Consider the following 25275-nt stretch of genomic DNA (forward strand, 5'->3'; position numbering starts at 1 on the left):
GTATCCCTGTATACAAGCTCAGTACAGTTCAGTTAAAGTGTATTTATATAGAGCCAAAACATAACATCAATTATCTCAGAGACTTTCTGCAGTAATCTAAGACTTTACAACAGAGAAACACAGAAGTCATGTGTTTTAGCAGGAGCTGATGCAGTAAAATCTGATCATAACCAGGATACAGATGAGCAGATGAACACACTGTCATCCACATGTTGTTAGTCTGGAGCTCAGAATGCAGTGAAGAACTTGATTGATTTTGAGGTTTCAGAAACAGCAGCTAGTTTCAGGGAGCTGGTCAGATGAAATGAGAGCTGATGTAAAGGTTTCTTTTTTTCCCAAAGTGATACTGTTTTGCAATTTTCAGTTCCTCAGTTCTCACGACGCTGACCATCAAAAACTCAGCACACAGTAGTTAGTGTTATTTTGTTGATATAATACAATGTCACACAAAGAGTAAGAATGTGATTTCTATCAAAGGGGAACTCCTACAGTTTTACACTCTGCAGATGGAAAACTGAATTTTAGCCACTTGAGTCAGCAGCAGTTTTGTCTGAAGATAAATCACTTTGAAAATGTAAAAATGTTGGTGGTTAACTGAAAAAGACGTTAACTTTCCTCTTATTGCTCCATCGGCTGCTTCTAGTAAACACAACGAAACCTCTGACTGAAGTGTTGGTGGTTGCAGTGCATTGTGGTTGATGTAGAGGATGAGTTTGACCAGAAGACTTCATGAAATAAAAACATGTTGTAGGGCTGCAAAGCTAAACTAATGTAGTTTGGTTTAAAGTCACATGTTGGAATGTGCTGAATCACCAGCGCATTTAATCCATCTGAACTCTGAATATTAAACTGATTTTCACGCGTTTTTTATTTTTTTTTTTTTTTTTTGCTGCAACATCATACATGTAGCTGTGATACAGGACAAATGGTTCGGCGTATTTTAATATTCATAGCGGGATTAACAGTAATAGAATATTCTGATATTAAGCTCGACTGTGGACAGGTATTTTGCAAACCCTGTAAACACACACACACTAATACACACGTGGACAAAATTGTTGGTACCCCTCAGTTAAAGAAGGAAAAACCCACAATTCTCACTGAAATCACTTGAAACTCACAAAAGTAACAATAAATAAAAATTTATTGAAAATTAAATAATCAAAATCAGCCATCACTTTTGAATTGTTGATTAACATAATTATTTAAAAAAAACAAACTAATGAAATAGGGCTGGACAAAAATGATGGTACCCATAACTTAATATTTTGTTGCACAACCTTTTGAGGCAATCACTGCAATTAAACGATTTCTGTATTTGTCAATGAGCGTTCTGCAGCTGTCAACAGGTATTTTGGCCCACTCCTCATGAGCAAACAGCTCCAGTTGTCTCAGGTTTGATGGGTGTCTTCTCCAAATGGCATGTTTCAGCTCCTTCCACATATGTTCAATGGGATTCAGATCTGGGCTCATAGAAGGCCACTTTAGAATAGTCCAACGCTTTTCTCTCAGCCATTCTTGGGTGTTTTTGGCTGTGTGTTTTGGATGGTTGTCCTGTTGGAAGACCCATGACCTGCGACTGAGACCAAGCTTTCTGACACTAGGCAGCACATTTCTCTCCAGAATGCCTTGATAGTCTTCAGATTTCATCGTACCTTGCACACTTTCAAGACACCCTGTGCCAGATGCAGCAAAGCAGCCCCAAAACATTACTGAGCCTCCTCCATGTTTCACCGTAGGGACAGTGTTCTTTTCTTCGTATGCTTGGTTTTTGAGTCTATGAACATAGAGTTGATGTGCCTTACCAAAAAGCTCCAGTTTGGTCTCATCTGTCCAAAGGACATTCTCCCAGAAGCTTTGTGGCTTGTCAACATGCATTTTTGCAAATTCCAGTCTCGCTTTTTATGAGTTTTTTCAGCAGTGGTGTCCTCCTTGGTCGTCTCCCATGAAGTCCACTTTGGCTCAAACAACGACGAATGGTGCGATCTGACACTGATGTACCTTGGCCTTGGAGTTCACCTTTAATTTCTTTGGAGGTTGCTCTGGGCTCTTTGGATACAATTCCAACGATCCGTCTCTTCAATTTGTCATCAATTTTCCTCTTGCGGCCACGTCCAGGGAGGTTGGCTACTGTCCCGTGGGTCTTGAACTTCTGAATAATATGAGCCACTGTTGTCACAGGAACTTCAAGCTGTTTAGAGATGGTCTTATAGCCTTTACCTTTAAGATGTTTGTCTATCATTTTTTTTCGGATGTCCTGGGACAATTCTCTCCTTCGCTTTCTGTTGTCCATGTTCAGTGTGGTACACACCTTTTCACCAAACAGCAGGGTGACTACTTGTCTCCCTTTAAATAGGCAGACTGACTGATTATGAGTTTGGAAACACCTGTGATGTCAATTAAATGACACACCTGAGTTAATCATGTCACTCTGGTCAAATAGTTTTCAATCTTTTATAGAGGTACCATCATTTTTGTCCAGGCCTGTTTCATTAGTTTGTTTTTTTAAATAATTATGTTAATCAACAATTCAAAAGTAATGGCTGTTTTTGATTATTTAATTTTCAATCAATTTTTATTTATTGTTACTTTTGTGAGTTTCAAGTGATTTCAGTGAGAATTGTGGGTTTTTCCTGCTTTAACTGAGGGGTACCAACAATTTTGTCCACGTGTGTATATGTTAGAGAAGCAGATAATGGCAGTAAAGCCAATTATTTTAATAATTTGAAGGGATTAAAGCCCGGGATCTTTCTGCATGGAGTTTGCATGTTCTCCCTGTGCATGCGTGGGTTTTCTCCGGGCACTCCGGCTTCCTCCCACAGTCCAAAAATATGCTGAGGTTAATTGGTTACTCTAAATTGTCCGTAGGTGTGAATGTGAGTGTGATTGTGTGTCTGTATATGTAGCCCTGAGACAGACTGGTGACCTGTCCAGGGTGTCTCCTGCCTTCGCTCGAGTCAGCTGGGATAGGCTCCAGCACCCCCCGCGACCCTAATGAGGATGAAGCGGTGTATAGAGAATGGATGGATGGATGGATATCAGAAAATGATTATATATATATATATATATATATATATATATATATATATATAATATGGCATGCCGTTTAGGAAATTATATATATAATGAAAGTCGATATATATATAATGAAAGTTGATATATATATATATAATGAAAGTTGATATATACATATAATGAAAGTTGATATATATATATATATATATATATATATATATATATATATATAGTCCAAAAAGGTGGGTTAGAGAACCATCAGCAGATCTGCACCGGTCACACAGAGAGGAGATCGTAGGATAAATTCTATTTAATTTAACTTTTGAGTAATATAGTCTGCATCACCTTAAATTGAATCAACTGGTGCCTAGCATTAATGGAACAGGAGCGTATTCTGCTGAGGCTCTCCTCCCAGACATCCTTATCATCAATCTGCAACCCCAACTCTTTCTTCCAGGCCAACCTCAAAGATGGTGTACTAAAGTTAACATGTTCATGAAATATTTTGACAAAGTTTTAGACCAAACCTTTGGAGTCAGGCGGTCCCAGTAAGAAAGAGTAAACCCTTTTTTCCTCAGGGGGGTTTTCAAAATTAGGCAAACATTAGCGGGCATAATTTCTGATTTTTAAATATCTAAAAAAGTATGTTGATGGGAGAGAGAACTTGTCTTTTAGCTGGGCAAAGGAGGCAAATTTTTTATTAATGTACAGGTCTTTTAAAGTGACTATGCCTTTTAACCTCCAGCTGTCAAAAGCTGCATCTGAAAGTGATGGAGGGAATGCATGATTGTGGTGAATGGAGGTGCCAGACAACTTACAATACTTTTTAATTTGTGACCAGATTCTGAAACAATTTGAAATTATCTGGTTGTTCACCTTTGTGCCTGTGGGCAAACTGGATGTTTAGAAAAGGAGTGGACGCGGTGAACTATTAATAATGCATTTCTTTTCAATTACAACCCAAGCTGGAATATCTGCTGAAACTTCCAGGTTATAATCTTCCTGCCAGTAAACAAGAGCCCTTAGATTTGCAGCCCAGTAATAATGTTGGAAACAAGGTAGCCCTAATCCTCCCATCTCTTTAGGTTTGTATAAGTGAGTTTTTGATATTCTATGGGCTTTAAAGCCCCAGATGTTTAATCTGATTCTTAATCATATTCTATATGAACGGTATGATCTGTGTACAATTTTTTCTCCTCTGATCATTTTGTTGACAGGGGGATTCATAAATTGAAATTAATGTCATAAATGATGAGTACTTTTGTGACTGGATACTGAGTTCAGCCACTAGAGGTCAGCCTTGTACAGTTTTAAAATATACCCGCCATATTAAAACAGGAGAAGCAGGAGGTCTGTACACTTCTGCTTTAATTTTTCACAGATTTTTTAGGGGCTTTGCTGGTTACAAATGCCAGATGTGTAGCCCTGGTACAAGATCATTGTATTAAAATTTTTTAAAGTGTTGGTTTTCATACAGAAATACTCTTCTTTGCTATGTTTTACTGTCGTTTGTAGACAGTAACAGTTATTCTAGTATAATATTAAATATGCCGTTTAGAGGTATTTAATTTCTTACAATTAGAATAATCCTCTTGTATCCTCCTGGATTGTAGAATGGATTCTATTCTATACTTTAGTTTTAGTTGGAAGAATTGATAAAAAGATAACACAATTACATTAAGCATTTAAATTCAGGGAGTTGTCAGCCTTCATACGCCAACTCTCAGAGCTTTGCACACAGTTTTGAAGACAACAGAACAAGGAAGTCGGAAAAAAATAGAATTATTTTGAGAGCAAAGGAACAGCATACAACAAACGGTGGTCATTTTGTGTGTTTTTAAGTGTGTTTTTGTTTCAAATTGTTCATCTTGTTAGTTCCTTTTGCTCATTTTCTGTCTCATTTTCTTAATGTTGCACCTGTTTAGGGTTTTTTTTGTTCAATTTTTGGACACTTTTGTGTCAAATTTTTGCCACTCCTGTCTCATTTTACATTTCTTTATTGTTGTTACAAGTTTGTGCTTCATCTTGGTCATTTTACATCTCTTTATGGACACTTTGTGCTCAGTTTGTTTTGGATTTTTGTTTTGTTTTGTCTTCAAGGCTGTTTTTGGTCCCATTTTGGCCATTTTTGTCTCATTGCTATCATTTTATAGATTAGATTAGATTCAATTTTACTGTCATTGCACAGAGTACAAGTACTAAGACAGTAAATGTATTTTTTTTTTTTAAAAAGTCCATTGTGATGTCAGCCAGAAGAGCTAACAACTGTTAGCACATTCCATATTGTGAAGAAAAACATTTGGAGACTTGAGAAAGTCAGTTTAACACACAAACCTTGGAGATATTCCAGAGTTGTGGTCAAGTGTGAAACTTGTGAAGACATTATGAGCAAAGACTGTGACAGAAAAATGAAGCCTCCTCAGCCAGATAGGAAACATTCAGGTAAGACACAAGTCCAGACAAGGAGCTGCAACTCAGCTCTAAATATCAAAGTACAGACTGACATGTTAGATTGACGCTTTCACAACACTGACAAGCTAACATTTGCTCATTTTCTGCCATTATTGTCACCATTTTCTGCTTCATTTTACTCATTTTCTGCCTTTATTTTGACCATTTTCTGCTTCATTTTGCTTATTTTCTGCTTTTTTTCACCATGTTCTGCTTCATTTGGCTCATTTTCTGCCTTTATTTTGACCATTTTCTGCTTCATTTTACTCATTTTCTGCCTTTATTTTCACCATTTTCTGCTTCATTTTGCTCATTTTCTGCCTTTATTTTCACCATTTTCTGCTCCATCTTGCTCATTTGGTGTATTTTTCACTGTGTTTTTCTTGAAAATTGTTCATCTTGTTAGTTCTTTTGCCCATTTCACATGTCTGTTTTTCTATTCTGTGACCCACTGGCCATTTCTGCTTCAGTTTTCATCTCTTTTTTCTTCTGTTTTTGCTTATTTTATCTCTCATTTTAACAATTTTGCACCGCTTTAATGTTGTTATTCTTCAATTTTGGTCATTTTCCATCTTATTTGGATCATTTTGGACATTTCAGTGTGTTCAGGGGAAAAAGTTGTATAAATCAGATTGTAAATGATATATGAACAAAGTTCTGTGTAAAAACCTTCAGAATATTGAATAAAATCAGTCAGAATAGTTTGGTGACTGAAGATTTCCCATCATTTTGTGTCTCATTTGTGTTATTATGTGTTTAATTTGGTCAGTTTGTGTCTTTCTGTCTGTCTTTAAACATTTTGCATCTTTTCATGTTATTTTGTGTTCCATTCTGTTCATTTTCTGCCTTAATTTTGAGCATTTTGTGATTGATTTTGCTCATTTTGTGTGTTTTTGACTTTGTTTTGTTTTGTTTAAAATTGTACATCTTCTTAGTTGATTTTGCTGAATTTCTGTCTCATTTTCTTAATGTTACACCTGTTTAGGGTTGTTTTTGTTCAATTTTTGGACATTTTTGTGTCAGATTTTTGCCACTCCTGTCTCATTTTGCATTTCTTTATTGTTGTTACAAGTTTGTGCTACATCTTGGTCACTTTACATCTCTTTATGGACACTTTGTGCACCAATTTGCGTTTTGGGTCTCATGCTGGGTCAAAAGGCTCAAGTGCGGGAAATGAACAATCAGATCTGTAAAAGCAATGCTTTTACTCCACCAAAACTCAAATTGAACTACAATTCTCAGGCGGAAAACTACAACAGGAAGTATCCACAAACGGAAGCGGTTGCAAACTCTCTCAGGGAATACTTTAGCGACTACTGACAAAACTAAAACAGCAATAAACTCAATTTATTTGGTGAAACATTTTTACACTTAAAAAAAATTGAGCAAATTTTGAAGCTGTGAAATTGATTACATATAATTTAGGAATTTGAGTAAATATGATTAAAAATTCAAGTAGCTCTGTGCGACTATTTAGTAGCATTACATAAAAAATTAAGTTGATAAATTAAAAGCCTAAGTTAATGTAACAGCAACCCTAAGTCAAAACCACTGAAAAGACTGAGTAAATACAATTGGAATGCTCAGTCAATATGACTGAAAATTAGGTTTTTATTTCACAAAACTAATGTGATCCATGTACTAAATGTCTTAAATGAATTTCTATATTTGATATATACTATATTAACTATTTAACTGTATTTACTCTTTACTTGAATGACACCAAATAATATACAAAAACAATCACACATGTTAACAGTAAAACCACTGTAAATCTTTATTTGTTCAGAACTGACTACTGTAACACATGAAATAGCATCTATAGTCAACCTGGTTTGCTTTCCACATCACATGTAACAGTATCCACAGTATGAAAACAGTGCACTGAAAACTAATACGAGCCAGCAGCATCTAAAACATGAGTAAAACACTCACTTACTGTTTCCAAAGTGCCAGTAAAAAATGTTTTTGGTTCAGGAGCAACAGGCTGAAATGAGCTCTGCACATGGCAAAAATACATTAAGTGACATTTAGCATCAACAATAAGTACCTCTATTGCTAACTACCAGTTATTGCCCCATGGTGATAATAACTGGGCAGGCCTATACCAGTTCAGATTAGCGTGACTTTGTTAGCACTGTAGCATTAATGATTTTCTTTTCTTAATTAATCTGAAGATTTTAATGAACCCTTTTGACTCCAACACCTGCTGACTGGCGGGTTTGAAAGGCATGTTTTATGGTTTTAAAATAATTACCCAAATTACAGGCTGTAGCCTATCTCAGCTGACTTGGGTGAAGGCAGGGGACACCCTGGACAGGTCGCCAGTCTTCAAATACAAACAGTTTGAACTCATTATACTCTGTAAAAAACTAAAAATGTGATGTTCTGCAGAACAACCGTGAAGTCATTTGTAACTCAGCTGTGGCCAAAAGTCACATGACAACAAATTTGGGATTTTTGAGCGGAACTGTAAGCTGTTTTTATACAGAACAGAGACAAGTATGGAAACAAGTTAAAACATAAAACATCCACTCCAGGCTTCATGTTATGCCAGTATTGGTGGCACCTGTGGGTATTTGAGAAAATGTTGCACACGTTGATGATGTTGCACATTTGTTTTTTTATACCAATGCCATACTACACACGGGGCATTTCTGAGTTCTCTCTCCTTCTAGCCATGGTTGTTCTGTTTCCATAGAGTTACAGGACTTTAGATTATAGTGAAAAATGAGCCCATGGTGACTAAAAATGTGACAGTACAAAAAAACAAATCTGAGAAACTGCTTGAGGTTCAGAAGGGGTAACTGAAGATCATTTTGTCTAAAATAACAATATATTGTGAAAAATATCCGGTATAAGTTGTCAAACGCTGAGGTGACATTTTCAAATGTTCTGTCTGACCTACTTCCAAATAACCTGAATGCAGTTTCAGTCAACATTGAATCATCCTGTGGTTTGTGGTCTGTAATAGCCAATAATGAGAGTCTTTTGTTCTTGGTCCCACAGGGGGCAGATGGCATGATGAGTTAGTTTATGTTTCACAAAGCAGAGGAAAGGTAAGTGCTGAATTTTTCTTCTTAGATTTCTTCTAATTTGAAATAGATTTTCACCATGTAGACCCGTGTCTCTGGGATACCAGAAGATAAATAAAGTCTGTCAATAAAGTGGCAGACTTTATTGGCAGGGAAAATAAACAGACGTATGTTTACTTTTTAACACTGAATTACAGCATCAGTCTTCTTATTTATTGCTACATCTGTATGCAAACGGCACTTTATGCGTTCCAGTGATGTTAATCTGCAGAGTATCTGTGTCAGCAGAGTTAACCACTGCTGCAGCGTCAGTCTGACACATGTTTAATATGAAAAACCCACAACTTCACGTTTGCCGAGTCACTGAATTCATACAAATGAATGAATCGGCAGATGCAAAGGTAATTCTAGCGATCTGTGATGAGTTTTGAAGTGAAATGCAGAGGAAATTTCTCAATCTATTACAAAAGAAAGAGTTTCACATCAGTTCAGTGAGGATGTTTGACTGATATTATGATGATGTAAATTCAACGTGCTCCTCTTTTATTTTTTTCATATATATATATATTTGCTTGTCATGTCCGCTTAGTTTGACGCCACTTCCGCCACGAACTATTAGTGCTCGGACCGCATGCTCATGCCACACGTGCTAGATGACTACTTAGCAACAAAACGCTTGTTTAATATTTAATATGGTTTAACCGTGGTTTCAATGTGGTTTTAACTCGAAGTGGATGCTGTACAGTAAGGTAAGGAACTATAAGGTGTGTCTTTGAATGTGTTTGCCCACAGCTTTTGTGTGTGGTTTATGACATATTCATCTACCAAGAAGCATTCATTACCAGAACTGTCTGTCTGCAGACGTAGTTTGTTTCCAGCAGGCATGTTTGTGTTTCATACCGGCTTTCCTTTCAAACATGAAGGGAATGGCTTGTCAAAAAACAAGAAGATGTTTGGTGACAAAATGGGGGCGGAGCCGTACTTTTTTTTTTTTTTGCTCTGTTCAGTTTTGTTCATACCTTCAGGACACATCGAGGAGCGTTGTCCGTCAGGTGTGGTACGATACTCGTTCACAACACAACAACAATACCATACACAGTCTAGAAAAAAACTTTATGTTGGAGAATAAATACTAATTTAACATATAAATTCATAATCGCATATTATACACTGTCTATAATTTTTTTCTATTAAATACTATTTTAAATTACATATTCATATTGTATATGATACACCATACACTGCATATTAAATCATTTTATACTTTATTTTCAATTTTAAAATATACATATATAATTGTACATTACACTGTCAATGAAATAATTTTATCTCATTTTCCATCAAATCCACTATAAATACATTTTCATAATGTATATTAAACACCATGTACTGTATATAAAAAGATTTTGTTGTTTTCTAATAAATACAATTTTAAAATACAAATTTATCATTATGTATTATATACATTCACTGTCAGTAAAATATTTTTATATTGTTTTCAATTTTAAAGTACACATTTTCAATTGTATGTTACACTGTCTATAAAACAATTTTGTATTTGATTTTCTATTTATACCATTTTAAAATACTAAGTTATATTTATATATTATATACCATGCACTGTCTGTAGAACATTTTTTTATTTTATTTTCTGTTAAATGCAATTTTAAAACACAAATTCCTCATCATATATTACATATTATAATATACACTGTAATTTAAATCTACAAATATATACACCCCCTGTCAATTGTACATTATATACCATACATAATGTTTTTCTATTTTATTTTCAGTTAAATGCCATTAAAATACTAATTCATAATAGTGTGTGTGTGTGTGTGTGTGTGTGTGTGTGTGTGTGTGTGTGTGTGTGTGTGTGTGTGTGTATGTTCATTTTGTAAGGTATAATTGAATAAATATTATTTTAAATGTTTATTAGGCCTTTTTTTTACATACAAGATGCAGACAAACAAATGCAAAAATTGGTCAACATTAACAATATAAAAGGCAAAGTTAGTAAAATAGTTACAAAAACAAATGAACCAACTAAACCAGAGCAGCAAAGCAAGAAATAAAATTAAAACTCTGACTGGCTGTAACCATGACAATGATGCTGCAGAAGCTTTAGGTTGCTTTCCGTCTTATTCTAATTGTTGGTGCAGTGAGTAGAACTGGATGTTCCAGTTTTAGTAAAAACAACCACCGCCTGCAATGTGATCCAAATATTAGAGCATGTTAGGGAGGAGCCCTCATCACTGTTGGTTTCCTCTGGTCGAGTTAGCATAGGTGTGACTCACAAGGTTCAAGTTCCATTTTAGGCCTTCAGCCGCCTGTGACACTAAAACGAAAGCAACAACAGAAAAAACAACAATCATACTAGTAAGTAAAAACCACAGCACAAAGCTCACTGCAGCAGAACTGAGAATCACAGGAATGTAAACCTCCCACGGTCTGTCTGAATGTGGGCTGAATACTGTTAAAGCTACACTGACTGCAGAGGCTCCAAACCAAATAAAGCGTTTCACTCATGTTTCTACTTTTATTTGAAGCTGCATCTGAGCTGTGAAGTTCACTGTGAATGTCAGATATTACAGGAGATATTTACATATTAGAGCAGCTGGAAACAAATGAGGCAAGAAATGCAAAAGTATATTAAAGCTAAAAATAAAGATCCTATACAGACTGCTTTCACTTTCACATGTACAGATGTGGCATGATAGATAAGAGACTCAGCTGAAGGACACACACAGGTTGAAGATCCACTCTCTAACTTGTAGTTTTCTAGTTTTACAGATAAAGTAAAAGGAATGTGAGCATGAACCAGCAAACTCTGAATATTACACTGAAAAATGGTGACTGTCTGGATGATTAGAGAAAAGGTTATTAACTAATACTAGGCTACCAGCTGTCATATAGAGATTTTCCAAATCTGGCGTAAATGCAGGACAACACCAGTTTCCTGACATCTTTCTGCCTCCATCCTTTAAGTGGCGTCTTCAATTTTGCTTTAGTGTCTTATTTGTGAACTCCTCTTGCAATAAACTAAAATGATCCATGACTTTCCTCATAATGGTCCACAGTTGATCCATCACTGCATTTAGCTGCAGAACTTCCAGAAGATCATCCTCACATATGTAAACAAACTGACATTCATGGATGAAAATGCAAGAATCCAAGGAGGAGGAGATCCTTACTGGAGTTTTAAAAATGTAGCTCCAAGCAGCAAATTTATGTTTCATTTTAATCTGACAAAAAATAAAATGAAATTAAACATAAAATGATTCATATAAAAACCAGGTTTTGTGTGAATCCTCGTTTTCCTGCTACATTGGAGGTGGAGAGAACAGAGTTAGTATGATTCATAGAGCCACAATAGGAACATTAATGGGAAACACAACAGGTGGAAATAAACTAGAATTATCCTTTAGGGACAGTGTCAACATCAAATCTGAAAATATCAAGACACATTTCAGCTTCATCATTTGTTCTGACTCTGTGGCCTCTGACTCAAAATGTTTCTGCCTGAAATATTTGTAAAAAAATAAATAAATAAAAAGTGTACAAAAGCAGATTGGCTCATATAAATCTTTTTTAAAAAGGGACCATATACAATATTAAACATAAATGTTTCCATTTGATGCATTGCACCACAGTTAGCTTTAAGCTAATTTCCATCTGCAGATGGAAATCTGTACAATATTTACAGAAAAAAGCAAACTGAATGTATACTCAATTGGAAAGAGAAACTGACAGCATGAAACTGAGGAACAGAAACTGAAAAAACATGAAAAAAAAAAGATTGCAACTGCAGTGCTGTTGACCACAAACTGGTTTAAATTTACAACCTGTGCAGTTTCATAAAACAGTCAGTTGTTCAGAAAATCTTCCACCTCATGGCAGCCATTAGTCCATCCTGCTGCAGAAAAGGACCCATTATCTTCTGTTCCAGCAGTTTGTCCTCATTTAGAGTCCAGCTTCAGTCTGAAGTTGCTGCAACTGTGAGCAGAAGATCAATGGAGTCAGTGAGTCGATAAATTTATTTTCCATCTGTTCTTTTCCAGAGAAACTTTTCTGTAGTCAGACAAAGATCCAGCAGGAAGCAGGAAACTCAGCTCACTGTTGTTTTACTTCAGTAAACTGCAAAGACGATGTGTCAGCATCCAGATGGATTTAAACTGGACTCTGAAGCACATTTACTCTGCAGGACACTGAGTCCTACTTGTTGTCCTGCAGATGGTTTTAGTCTGAGGAGAGAAAAACTGTCATTTAGAGCAGAAACTTCATTGACCTCATAAATATTTCAGAGAACAACACACTGCTGTCCTACCTGGTGATATTCTCATAGGAACCATCTCTGACGGTGATAGTTCTCCATTTTCTAACGAAGGCTGAAAAAACATTAAGGACATGATTCAATTTCATTGACAAACCAAGTGCTGTCAGTAGTGAACACACAAGACAGGAACAAACTTACCTGGCTGGGAATGACTGGATTTGTGTTTTTTTCTATGAAACCAAGAAAAACATCTTAATCAGCAGAGTCATGACTTGGCAGAAATATTCTCATCCAGCAAAACCATGTTAACATTTTTATTGTTCTTTCATCCTTACCTTGTCTGAAAAACATTTTCTTCTTTATGTAAAAGAAACCTAATCCAGCAGTTATTACTAAAAAAAGTAAAACACAGGTGATGGTGGCAGGTACTGCGACATTTGAACTTTTTTCTCCACATTCAGCATCAGTAGAAGAAGTTCCTGGTTTTATCAGTTCAAGGTCTGATTCACATCTGTAAAGACAGAAGGACATTTTTACAGGACCATGTTCAGATCCAACAGATTCTCTGCTGTTGTTAAAAGTCAGGAGTCTCCATGTGTGATTTAAAGCTTCACTTACTGAGTATGTGACTGACAAGATGTAAATGTTCCATTTGAAAATGTTCCATTGCTGCAGTCAGAGCACACAGTGTCTGTGAAGGCTGTTCCTGCACAAACATGAATCATAGATCTGTAGAAACCACTTCAGAATCACATTATGAAGGACTCAAAGTGTTACATGATGAATGATGAGCAGACAGAACAACAATCCAACAGATTTAATCAGTTAATCATTCTGCTGAGGAGAAGATCAGACTGGAACCAGCAGAAGAAAATATTAAAGGACAAATCAGCAAACATTCATTAATAAAGTCTAGTTTTAGCTGCAAGAACCACAAAGAATCTTTGGTAAAACTGTGTTTTGTGGTTAATGTGAAGACATGGTTGAGGCTGGTTCAAGACAAAAAGAGAAAGAAAAGATCAGGTGTGTAGATGATGTAGTTTTACCAGCTGTTGGTCAGATCAGAGGATTATTTTATCTTCCTTCTGTCTAATTCTGGTGCTTCTTTACTCAAATCACAACTTAATGAAACTATAATAAGGTCAGACTTTTGTTGTTCTCATTTAAAACTTTACCAAAAATACCAACCTGCTTGGTTGATGTATTGTCCTGACTGACAGATTCTGTGTTTCTGTGCTTCTACACAGTTGTTCCCTATTTGGTCAGTGCAGTAGAATCCCTCCAGTGGTTCACAAACTGCATCTGATGTTGTTGTACATGATGTCTTTACCTTCAGACCCAAACCTGTCAGGAAAGATTGAAGATGCACAGAGAACTTGAGAAAATAGATCATTTGGATTTGATTTAAAGTGACTTTACATATAAACAAGTGAACATTGGATTTTTGGGAGTTTGTTCTGTCCTTACAGCAATTAACACAGCATCTCATCATTGTTTCATAGAAATACTGAATCTGATTCATGACTTTGTTTCTGCACAGAGTCTGTCATTTCGGTCAATAATGTGTAATAAACTCATCAAACTGAGTCTCTGTGATGACTCTGTTACATCAATATTCAGCAGCTGCCTCAGTTATTATAGAGCAATAACAGAGGAACAAGCAGTAACCAGCCAAGTTTAAACCAGAACATCTCTAACATGTCAACTAACCTTTATCACAGTTGGTGCAGTCAAAACACTTCTTCTGCTCAGTGGGTTTATCCACATATGTTCCATCGAGGCAGGACAGACATGATGTCGATCTGTACTCTGTACAATCAGTTTTAACTCGACTTCCTGGTGAAAATAAAATGAACAAGTTAGTTTAACACAGTCCTGCTTCCTTTTAACTAAACTCTCATGCAGTTCATGTTGCCTGTTACACTGTTATCCCAAATAGATGAAGCTACACTGTAAAAAAAATCTTAATTTTACAGAAAATAACTCTCTTAGAACAGCTATTAAATGACAATAATAATCTCTAATTAACTTAAATGCAGCTCTTGCTATAAAGGTTAATGCTCATTCTATCAATTTAAAGCTTTTCCTGATCATTTTAAGCTAAATTTTATTCGTTTTATAATTTTCTGTACTTTCATATTTAAACTCTGTTATTCTGCTTTCAAAATAAACAAAGTTTGTTTTTATTATGTTGAATACATTTATTGATATTATACATTCAATCTGAATAAACTGAAATAAAGTGTTTTAATTCAACAGCTTACTTTCTGTGTCTTTCAAAATAAGACAGTTTTGAGCCTCTGACACTTATTTAAAGATGTTTAATGATAATTTAAGTCAAAACTGTCAAATTAAAAGTTTGACTGCAGATTTTAATTACATTTCTTGAAAATGTTTGATTGTAATATTTGAAGGAAAATACTGTAATAGTGTTTTTTTTCAAAATATATAATAAAAATGTCTACAAATGAATTGGTTTTACGCTTAATTTAAATTAATATATTTTACTGTTTTGTTAACTGTCATTTGACTATTTTAATGTGTGTTTTTTACAATGCAAAGTTCACAAAATAAATATTAATAAAAAAAATAGTTTACTTTTATTTAATCATTTTTTTATTTGTCAGACACATGTTCTAGGACAGGACGTCACATGTGATGACCAAAACATCCAGTTGGATCTTACCTGCAGGACACATTGGACAGCATTCATTCCCTATCGGATATGCTGCTGGATGACATGTTAGAGTGTGACCAGTGAAGACTTTCATCACAATGATCTGTGGAGATAAGAAAAGGTTTTTCTATGTCAGAGAAGCCTCAGTTAAAAATGAGACAGAGAAGAAGACCTGAGGTGAGGTGATGATGGTACAGGAAGTTACCTGTTATCAGACAGAAATGCCAACTTGTTACAATCTTTTTCCATTTTTCCTCACTTTAACTGATTTACGCAGGAGAGAGGATTTAATTTTAATTTTGGCCAAATTTTCCCTCGACAATACCTCGAGATCAACATATCCGCCTGACTTAAACGACATTTAAAGGATAAATCTAGTATTTTTTAACTTTGGCATCATTTCTCTGCTTTCTCAAGTGTAAAATGATTAGAGGAAAAAATGTTTGGGATTGGTCAAGTATTAAGAAAGAACATTTTGTCCGACAGCTGCCAAACAGCTGCAATGTAATCTCATGGGTTATTATGTTTGAGTCAAAGTTGAAACGCTTGTTTTTGCCATCGGCAGGCTCCGATTGTGATTACAAGAACATTACAGATTTGGTTTCCTTTACAGTCAAATGTGTGTCTAATGTGTCACAGAAGAAGAGTTGGATTCATCCAGAGTCCAGAAAGTGCATCATGATACCCCCTAAAACATGAAAAATATCAACTAACTGTTTGTACCCTTTTAAAATTGGGACAATAAAATGACTTTGTGAAGCTTTCACAGACTACTTCCAGGGTGGGACACTGAAACTGTGGTTAGTTGTGCTACAAACACATGAAAACTCTTCTGTCCATACAGAGACCGTCATGTTTGCAGAGAGAATGACTGTAATGGTGTCAGAAAGTTGTTCTGGTATCAGTGCACATGAAAGTATGGCAGGATAACAGCAGAAACAATCACTCAGTGAACCAGTAATGTTTAAAAATGTCCCAGACTGGATTGTAACTGTGTGGCTTTTATCTGTTCATTTATTTCCACCCCCATTTACACCCAAGAACATGATCCAATGGAGGACAAGTTAGGAAACACTGGTGTTATCCTTTATGTCAACACAGACACACAGCGAGGCCAACATAGTGGATTTACTGAGGGGAAATCAAATGATATTTAGAATACATGTTGTCTTAGTCAGTTTGGTGGATTCAGCTGTCTGGACCCTGAAAACTCCTCCTTGGTTCAATCACAGCAGCTTGACATCATCATTAATCCACTAATAGAGCTGATTAAACAACAAGTATTGCTCTTCTCGTAGCACTAATTGGAGCTTTTTGTTTTATTGAGAAACTGCTGTTTATTGTCACGATTAGAGACAAAACAACTCAATCAAGTGGATGAACCCAAAAGTCAGAAAATAAATAAATGTTTCTTTTCCATTTTACGAGTTTTAAGTTTAATAATTGCTCTGTCTGGCACCAGCTCTACTCTGCTATTCAGCAAAGTTGTAAGTCGTGCATAAACCAGCAGCAAATGCACAGTGTAACAAGTCTACCACATTATAGATACATGTTTGTTTAAAAAGGTATAAATTCATGTGTACTAAAAGAAAGATTATTTATATATATATATAGGACATTGCAGAGTTTGTTCAAGCTGACACTTCACTTCCCCAGTGTGGTTTTTGAGGTGTTGCAACGATACTGAGCCCTCTAGAATATAGAACAAACATAAACTGCTTGAAGTGTCAAAAAAGCATCTGTAGGTGAGAAATAGAGTCTCTCCAACACATCTGTACTGCTGTCGTCCTGTTAAACCCATAAAGACGTGTGATGATGATCTCTAACTACAGCTGAATTATGCAGGTATTGAACATGCAACAACTGCTCACACATAAGTTATACTTCATAGGAGGAGTTACAGAATGAAACTGGATAAATCAATACGTACATTTGTTTGCAATAATACTGTTGAGATTCATGAACTATTTCTAGAATGTTTATAGGAATTTACTCTAAAGTATATAGCATGAACCAAAACGAAAACCACATTCAGACCACATTTAATGATGACTTATAGAAACACCAGCAGCAAGTCACACACAGTCTGATTCATTCAGTCATATGAACGTTGTTGAGGTCACATTTGTGTGACAGTAATCAGTGCGACTCTGTTAGAGTGGAGTGATGACAAAGTTCACAATACACTGAACTTATCTGAACCTCAAAGATCAAACAGGTTAAAGTCAGACGTCCTCCTACTTTACTGCACTGCCAGAGATATTTCTGGACCTCAGTCTAACATCACCTTCACCAAACTGTCTCCTCCCAGCTCGCATGATGAACACAGCAGCAGCTTCAGTTCCTGATTTGATTCATGTAAGTGGAAAATGTAATTACTGCATCAAAGTGACAGAGTCAGAAAGGAAAAGTCAGAAAATAAAGTAAGTTTACAGAAACGTTGGAGATCAGATGAAACCTGATGAATAAATGACTGATTGTCAAATACAAACTTGCTTTACCAAAAACGTTGCAGGCGTCAAAAGTTTTCTTCTCCAAATCATTTTATGAGACTGAAAGTTGTAGTTTTTCTTGATCTGAAGACACCATGCACTGAGAATTGGGATTTGTTGAGTTGTAGCTGCAGGAAAACTTCTGGAAGCAGAAAAAAAAGAGATCAAAACTTTTCTAACCAGCAGTAAAACCTGGTTACTGTGGGGAACAGAATCATTCTTAAGCTGCGTAGTATCAGATTTGTGCAGGAAAAGAGTTTAAAGTGTCAACATGCAGCTGCAGAGCTGTTTAGAAGCAGCTTAATGTTCACTTCTCTTTAGTGAGGAAATAACAGATCATTGAATCATGATGAGCTGCTCAAAGTTCACTTTATTTTAACTTCATCTGTTTGCTTCCTTTCAAAGTTCCTTTTCTAACACTGATCAATGTTCAGATGAGCCTGATTCAGGAATAAATCTGAATGTTTCTGGTCACAGAGCAGCATGTGATTATTAGACTGATCTCTGGACACAAACTGTTTTTATCAGCTCAGACTTCTGATCTTATGATGGCAGGTTTTAAAACACTGCATTAGGATCAGAGGTCACAAGAGAAGTTAATCTGATTAAAGTTTAACAGAATGTGAACTTCTTTCCAGTCTTCCTCCTCAACTGAACAAACCTGTTTTACAGCAATAACAGTCTATTATTTAGAAAACTCTGAAACAACTGCTGCCAGTGTTCAAGGTTACCAGTGTGATACATTCACTGAATCCCTGCTGTCACTAGAATAATCTCAGGATTGTTCTGCTTCATTTCTGTGACACAAGAGGTATTGGAAACAGTCCTGGACTCTCTTTAGACCTCAGTCTGTTCTGCTGATGGAGACACAGAAATATTATAAATTCTCTCTGATGTCTCTGATCTATAAAGTTGTTCAGTTTTCAAGTTACAGGCCTCAGCTGAGTCACATGTCGACAGTAGACGTGTCCTGGGAGACAGGAGACGCCACGTGTGATTACTCAGCAGGCCACAGCCTCCAGGTCTGCAGACACATAGTATTGCTGCCATAACCATAGACTGTATTTGACTTTATATGACTTAATATACAGTCTATCACTTCAACACAACCTGTGCTCGACTCAGTACTCCCCCTTGTGGTGAAAGTAGGAAATTCTGCCTTAGTGACTGGTAAACTGTGGCAACTTCACATTAAAATGTGGCCTTTCTCAAGGAAAAAGGGTCAGCTGGAGTACCTGATTAGGTGGAAAGGCTATGGCAGTAACAACTTTAAAATACTTATATAAATGTGACAATACATGTATAGGTGTCACAGGCACAAGAGGTAGGCTATTGGATCAGTTTTTTTCACAGTTGTGCAGCTATTTCTCACTGAATCTGCGTTCTTCAGGTTCTAAACTAATCTTACATGTAAGGGGTTAATCAAACCAGTACAGTGTGTATTTAATAATACAACAGATATCTCAGCTGGAACCAAACAGTTGAGTCTCAGATCAGGGTGTGGTTTCTTTGTCTAGCCATGGCCATAAGTTTGGACACAGCATGACTTACTATGTCTGTTTTGATGTCTATTACAGAACATAACTAATATTTTTTGACAGCACCAGTTTAATTAGTCAACAAATCAACAAGGGATATAATATTATCAATAAATTCCAACAATTGGAACAACTTTGTTCCCAAAACATAGTATTAGAAGAAAATAACAAAAAAAATGCAGTACTTTCACAACCGAATTTGGTAAGAATAACAAAATGACACCAAACTCTTTTGATGTTTTTTTTAAATATGAAACTTAATATAGTTCTCAGGAGTTGTGTACTGTATTGTAAGTGACAATTTTGTGGTATTTTCTAAGATTCACAAGCGTCATGGTACTTGTGTCCAAACTTATGGCCATGGCTGTACCATCACTCACTGTTTATTTTTGTTTAAAGATTCTTTTCTTGGTTCTTTGCTGTATTAAAATCAGCTCCACTATGCAGATTACAGAGTAAAACATGCTGCAGTTTTCTGAAGTTTTTCTACAGAAACACGTTAATAGCTGCTACATATTAGGAAATAATTTCTGCACAAAAGTCTGAATACAGGAAGTAAATAAAACCACATTCTGCTGCAGTTTTCGGCACAAACAGAAACAGAGAAGTTCTACCAACATTATACCAATATACAGAATATACAATATACTGATTATAGATACTTTAACAAATAACATTGTAGTTTCAGACATAAATTCAGGACTCTTACCGTCGATGAGACAAAACATTTCCGTCACGGAGCTGTGAGTAGTTCAAGGACCATTGGAAATATGACATCCATCCATTATCTACACCGCTCAATCCTCATTAGGGTCGTGGGGGACTGGAGTCTATCCCAAACATTACATTCGATGTAAAATAATAAAAATATGATGACAGTAACACGACACGTTCGGACAGGACAAAGTGCTGAACTGAAGTGTGGAAATCTCCAACCCCTCCACAGCTCCTCCTACACACGAGCTCCCTCTTTGTCCTGGAACTGTATCTGGAGAGAATTCACAAAGAATAGAGGTTTAAAATACCTCCTGAGATGTGTGCAAACCCGGTGACTGACTACAACAAACATCTGTGGTTGTGAACAAAGGTTAGTCCACCAAGTACTAAATCATGTTTATCTCAGCTTATCTTCCTTGATCAACTGGAAATTAACTTATAACTGTTTAATGATGTGTTTTTCTGGATTTCTTGTGGACATTCTGTCTCTTACAGTTAAAATAAACCTACTACTAAAATTACAGACTGATCGTGTGGCCAAAATCCTGACATGTGTAAGGGTTCAAATACAATATTTCCTTCACTGTAGCTACAATCTTCTGTACAGTCTTTGTGTCAAACCTGCCAAAGATTACAAAAACGGTTGAGACATGCTTGGGTTCTCAGAGTTGCCTGGTTTGCAGATTAATGGATCAGGCCACACCAGGAAGGCGTCTAATCAGCCTGAATTAATCCTACAGCAGGACGACAGGCCCAGACATGCAGCCAGAAACAAAAAGAACTATCTGCAGAAAGTCCTGATCTCAGTATCAGGAAGAATATGGGACCTTTTACATTATTAACATTGCATTCATGAAATCAAAAGATGCAATCAAAAATCAAAACACATACTCAAAAAATGCAAAATTGCATAAATTCATTTTTACAGAGCTGGAAGCTTGTCTAAAAATGTTATGGTTTGTCAGGGCAGAATCGTGTATATTTACTAAAACTGACTCAGCACAGATTTTTTAAAGTCGTTTTGAGTAAGTTCTGACTGATGCCCAATGCTTTATTACATGGCTAAAAGTGTCTTAGAGTGATAAAAAATCAGGAAAGCCTTCATCTTGTAACAACAGAAAAAACACACTGCAGAGACAAAAGACTATTTGTAGAGGTGTGTAACTGAACTATAAAACCGAGTAAATACATTAAACAAATGAACAAGTTTTCCTTTGTCAGTTATTATTCTCTGTCCTTGCCCAGTATTCAAAATAAGGGAGATATTTATATATGATTGGCCTTTAGTAGACTGCTGTCATGCAGTGTTTAATATATTTAAGCAAATTAGTCAGTGATGCAGAACAAGCACTAACTTCTTGTCGGTATCCCAACAAATGTTAGTGAGAAAAGCATCACAAAAAAGAGGTTGAAACTGCCACAGAGAGCGTCGTTGTTCAGGCTTCATTTGTTGAACTTTATTTTCATTTCAGAGCATCTGTGCAGAAGAAAAGTGAAATACTTCTTTGTTCCAATATTTCCACTGGGAACTCATTTGAGTAGAAAACAGAAAGCAAGTGATGAAAAAATGATTCAAAATAAATGTACATGGGAATAAATCTAGGTTTTAAAATAAGTAACAGGACCACAGAGGATATCACATTTTGCAAGTTAAGCTGGTGCTAGTGTTATGAAAATGGCTGTAATTTTCAAGAATAAATTGGTGATATTTTGAGAAGAGAGTGGTATCGTTTCACAAGTGAAAGTCCTAATTTTACGAAAGTAAGTCACAATTTATTTCAAGAGCAGTCATGTGACTTAAGAAAGAAATAAAAAAGAAGACTCTGCTGCCTGCCTCCTCACCCACTTCCGCTCCTGTGAACACATCATCCCTGACCTACTAAACCTCCACTGTCTCCCTATCACACAATGCATCCAGTTCAAAGTTCAAGCACAGAACCAGGGGGACAGAGCCTGATATCTGCCCCACACTCTGGAACTCCCTGCCACAACACATCCGCGACTGCACAGACCTGACCACTTTCAAATCACTCTTCAGAACTGCTTTTAATACATAATACAAACTTATTTTTATGATGTATTTTATGACTTGTTTTGTGATGCTCCTCTATTTTAAATGTTTGCTGATTTTATATGTAAAGTGTCTTTGAGTGTTTTGAAAAGCGCTATACAAATAAAATGTATTATTATTATTATTTTTTTTATTATTATTAAGAAAAGCAAATAAGCCAACAGTGATATTTGTTACTATATTTCAAGATTTCAGGTTATACTTTAAAATTAGATTGGGTATCCTGGATTAGATCTACAACTTTCACCTGACAGTACAAATATAAACCACTAAACCCAAAAGCACAATGTTTCCTCCCCCATCTTGCAAAGCATGTTTTTTCCACACACGTGCTGCAACTGCTGTTTTTCTCCACACAACCTAAATATAATCTAAATCTGATCTATCAACGTCACATGTTTCCAAAACCACTGTTTTACGTGGGTGTTCAAGTGTAGACGTCTGTCGTGTGGTTGAAGTTAAAGGTTTTGACATTATGACGTGTCAATGATCCAGTTTGTGCATCAGAGCTGCACAGTAAAAAGGTGAAACCACCACTAGAGTGCCAACTAAACCTTCCTGCTGCTTGACTACAATACTTTGGCGGTTTTGCTTTGACTCCTATCAGCAGACATGCAGTTCTGTCTGTTTTTTTTTAAAAATCTTCCAGACCTTGTCCTGACTGTCAACGATGCAATTAACTCACGTCTGTTAAATTTTAGATCAGGGGGAATTTTAAAGCTGGAAGTGTTTCTTTTTATAGCCTTCCCTGCTTTGTAGTTTGACTTCTCTTCACATCTCACTCAGAGACCAGAGTTATTGAGTTCTAAAAAAAGTTTTACAGATTCAGAGGAATAATCAGCTGACAGGCCAAACAAGGAATGAAGTTATGAGACTTTACAAGTAAAAAAGTGTTGAAATTTTTGCATATGCAGGAACTACTTTGTGTTTTTTAAAGGCTGAATTAAAAAAAAAAAAAAGTGCAGTAGCAGTTGTCTGTGTCATAAAGTGTTTACAGTACAGTTAACATCTGAAATACTGGTGCTTGGACTGTAAACATTAGTCTTTGTAGTGCCAGTATCCAGCTGCAGACTGTCAACTCTGAATGTGACGTGAACACGACACCGACAGTTTTTAGATTCAGTCCACTGAGCTTTCTAACTTTAGTGCCAGAAAAATCTGTTATAATCGCTTTGGCTCAAATGTTATCCAGACCCTTCTTCAAAACATGTTAAGTTACAGACTGAAACATTTTTTATGTGGCTGGTTTAATGACAGTATCCTACAATCTATAATAACAGTATGTTTTGTTCACATTTAACACAGACGAGCTGCTCTCATTCTGTTAAATCTCAAAATATTTTGACCACATTCTTGTAACATTTACATTTTATTCTCTACATATTACAACTTTCTTCTTCTTTTACATGTTATAATCGTTCAGCTTCATTCATTTAAAGGTGAACTGAAGCTGCTGACTGCTTAATTTTGTCTTGTTTGGTGATCTGAAGGACTACGAGGCCCTCAGTGGATGGTGAGGATTTGATGTGTTGAAGACAAAATTATCAGACACTGTTCTTCAAAAGCTCGTCTTTTTAGAGTATTTCTGTAGTAAGAAAAAAAATGTCCTACATTGTCTGAGCTCAGCAGTTTACACCATCCTGTGAAAAACATCCTGGCTGACATTCTTCAGTCACTGTGTCATTTCTGCTGCTTCCTTAAAGAAACAGACAAAACTTCACCACGAACAATCCATCCTCCATCCCACTCAGAAAACAACTGAATTTTTTTTTTTATATGGTTCTTTTCGGCTCTGACCAGGTGCACAGTGTGAATGTTTCTGTGCCAAACTACATCCTCTATCAACTGACAAACTTTAGCAGAAACATCAGTTTAAAACATCACAAACATGAAGTAAAGAGCTGTGGACTAGAAATAACATATTATTGTCATTATTTTACATTTAATCAGAGACTTCTTTGTTAAATATTGGAAAATGACAAAACATCTATCTGAACCTGAGTCACATGAAGTTCAGAGGAAGCACCTTTTCCAGGCCACTGGTTAGTTGGTGAAAGTCCCAGTTTCACAGGGTCTGCACCAACTCTGGTGTCTCTTTGAACAGCTTTACCTGTTCAACACAGCAGAACATTGGAGTCAATAAAACTCAGATAAAACCCTGTAACAGTGATGCTAACTGGTGAGGTTATCAGTCATCTCCTTGGACAAACTATCACAAAGCTGGCTCACCACTAACTTTTCATTTTCTGCACAAAGAAAATAACAGCTGCATCTGAAGTGAGCAAAGTTGACTTCATTCACATCAGATTCCTGACAGCACCGATGCTTTTACAGTCGTATTCAGTCCTTACAGTTAAGATTAGCGCTGTAGCATGAATGATTTTTTTCTTTTTTAATTAATCTGAAGATTATTTTTAACAAACCCTTTTCACTCCAACACCTGCTGACTGTCAGGTTTGAAAGGCATGTGTCATGTTTGTTTGTTTTTTTAATTACCCAGATTTCTCACACTTGCAATGTTAAGAAACTGTAAAAACTTTGAGAATATATATAACCAATGCTAAGCTTAAAATCACTTTATTCTACATGTCTTATTTGAAATTTTTGTCAAATAAAAACTGTGTGAACTCACCACATTCTGTCAAAAATAAAAATTTGACGTTCTTCAGAACAACCATGAAGTCATTGGTAACTCAGTGACAACAATTCTGGGATTTTTGAGCTGAACTGTTTTTACACAGAGCAGATAGACAAGTATGGAAACAAGTTAAAACGTAAAACATCCACTCCAGGCTTCATGTTATGCCAGTATTGGTGGCACCTGTGGGTATTTGAGAAAATGTTGCACACGTTGATGATGTTGCACGTTTGTTTTTTATGAAATTGTTTTTTTATACCAATGCCATACTGCACATGGGGCATTTCTGAGTTCTCTCTCCATCTAGCCATGGTTGTTCTGTTTCCATAGAGGTACAAGACTTTAGATTTTAGTGAAAAATG

General features: G+C 36.0%; 1 protein-coding gene across 8 annotated transcripts in view; it reads right to left on the bottom strand.

Annotated features, from left to right (window-relative positions):
- The window catches only part of LOC127534434 (tumor necrosis factor receptor superfamily member 14-like), a 162335-nt gene that overhangs the window by 29725 nt on the left and 107335 nt on the right, over positions 1-25275 (bottom strand). For 3 of the 8 annotated variants that reach the window (XR_007942614.1, XR_007942615.1, XR_007942609.1), the window contains exons 4-6: positions 14491-14616; positions 13969-14124; positions 13399-13486 (exon numbers count right to left, since the gene is read on the bottom strand). The exons of 1 other annotated variant lie outside the window; for it this stretch is intronic. Coding sequence is in view for 1 of the 7 variants with exons in the window: in XM_051949638.1 (XP_051805598.1) it covers positions 12744-12748; positions 12832-12892; positions 12979-13010 (98 nt within the window). In the remaining 6 variants the exon portion in view is untranslated. Of the gene's footprint in view, positions 1-12727; positions 12749-12831; positions 12893-12978; positions 13011-13398; positions 13487-13968; positions 14125-14490; positions 14617-25275 lie in introns of those variants that run through there. 4 more of the 8 variants (XM_051949638.1, XR_007942605.1, XR_007942604.1 and 1 more) reach the window with 4 other exon arrangements.

The sequence above is a fragment of the Acanthochromis polyacanthus genome, chromosome 6 (genome assembly GCF_021347895.1).
Source record: "Acanthochromis polyacanthus isolate Apoly-LR-REF ecotype Palm Island chromosome 6, KAUST_Apoly_ChrSc, whole genome shotgun sequence".
In the NCBI taxonomy this organism is placed as follows: Eukaryota; Metazoa; Chordata; class Actinopteri; family Pomacentridae; genus Acanthochromis; species Acanthochromis polyacanthus.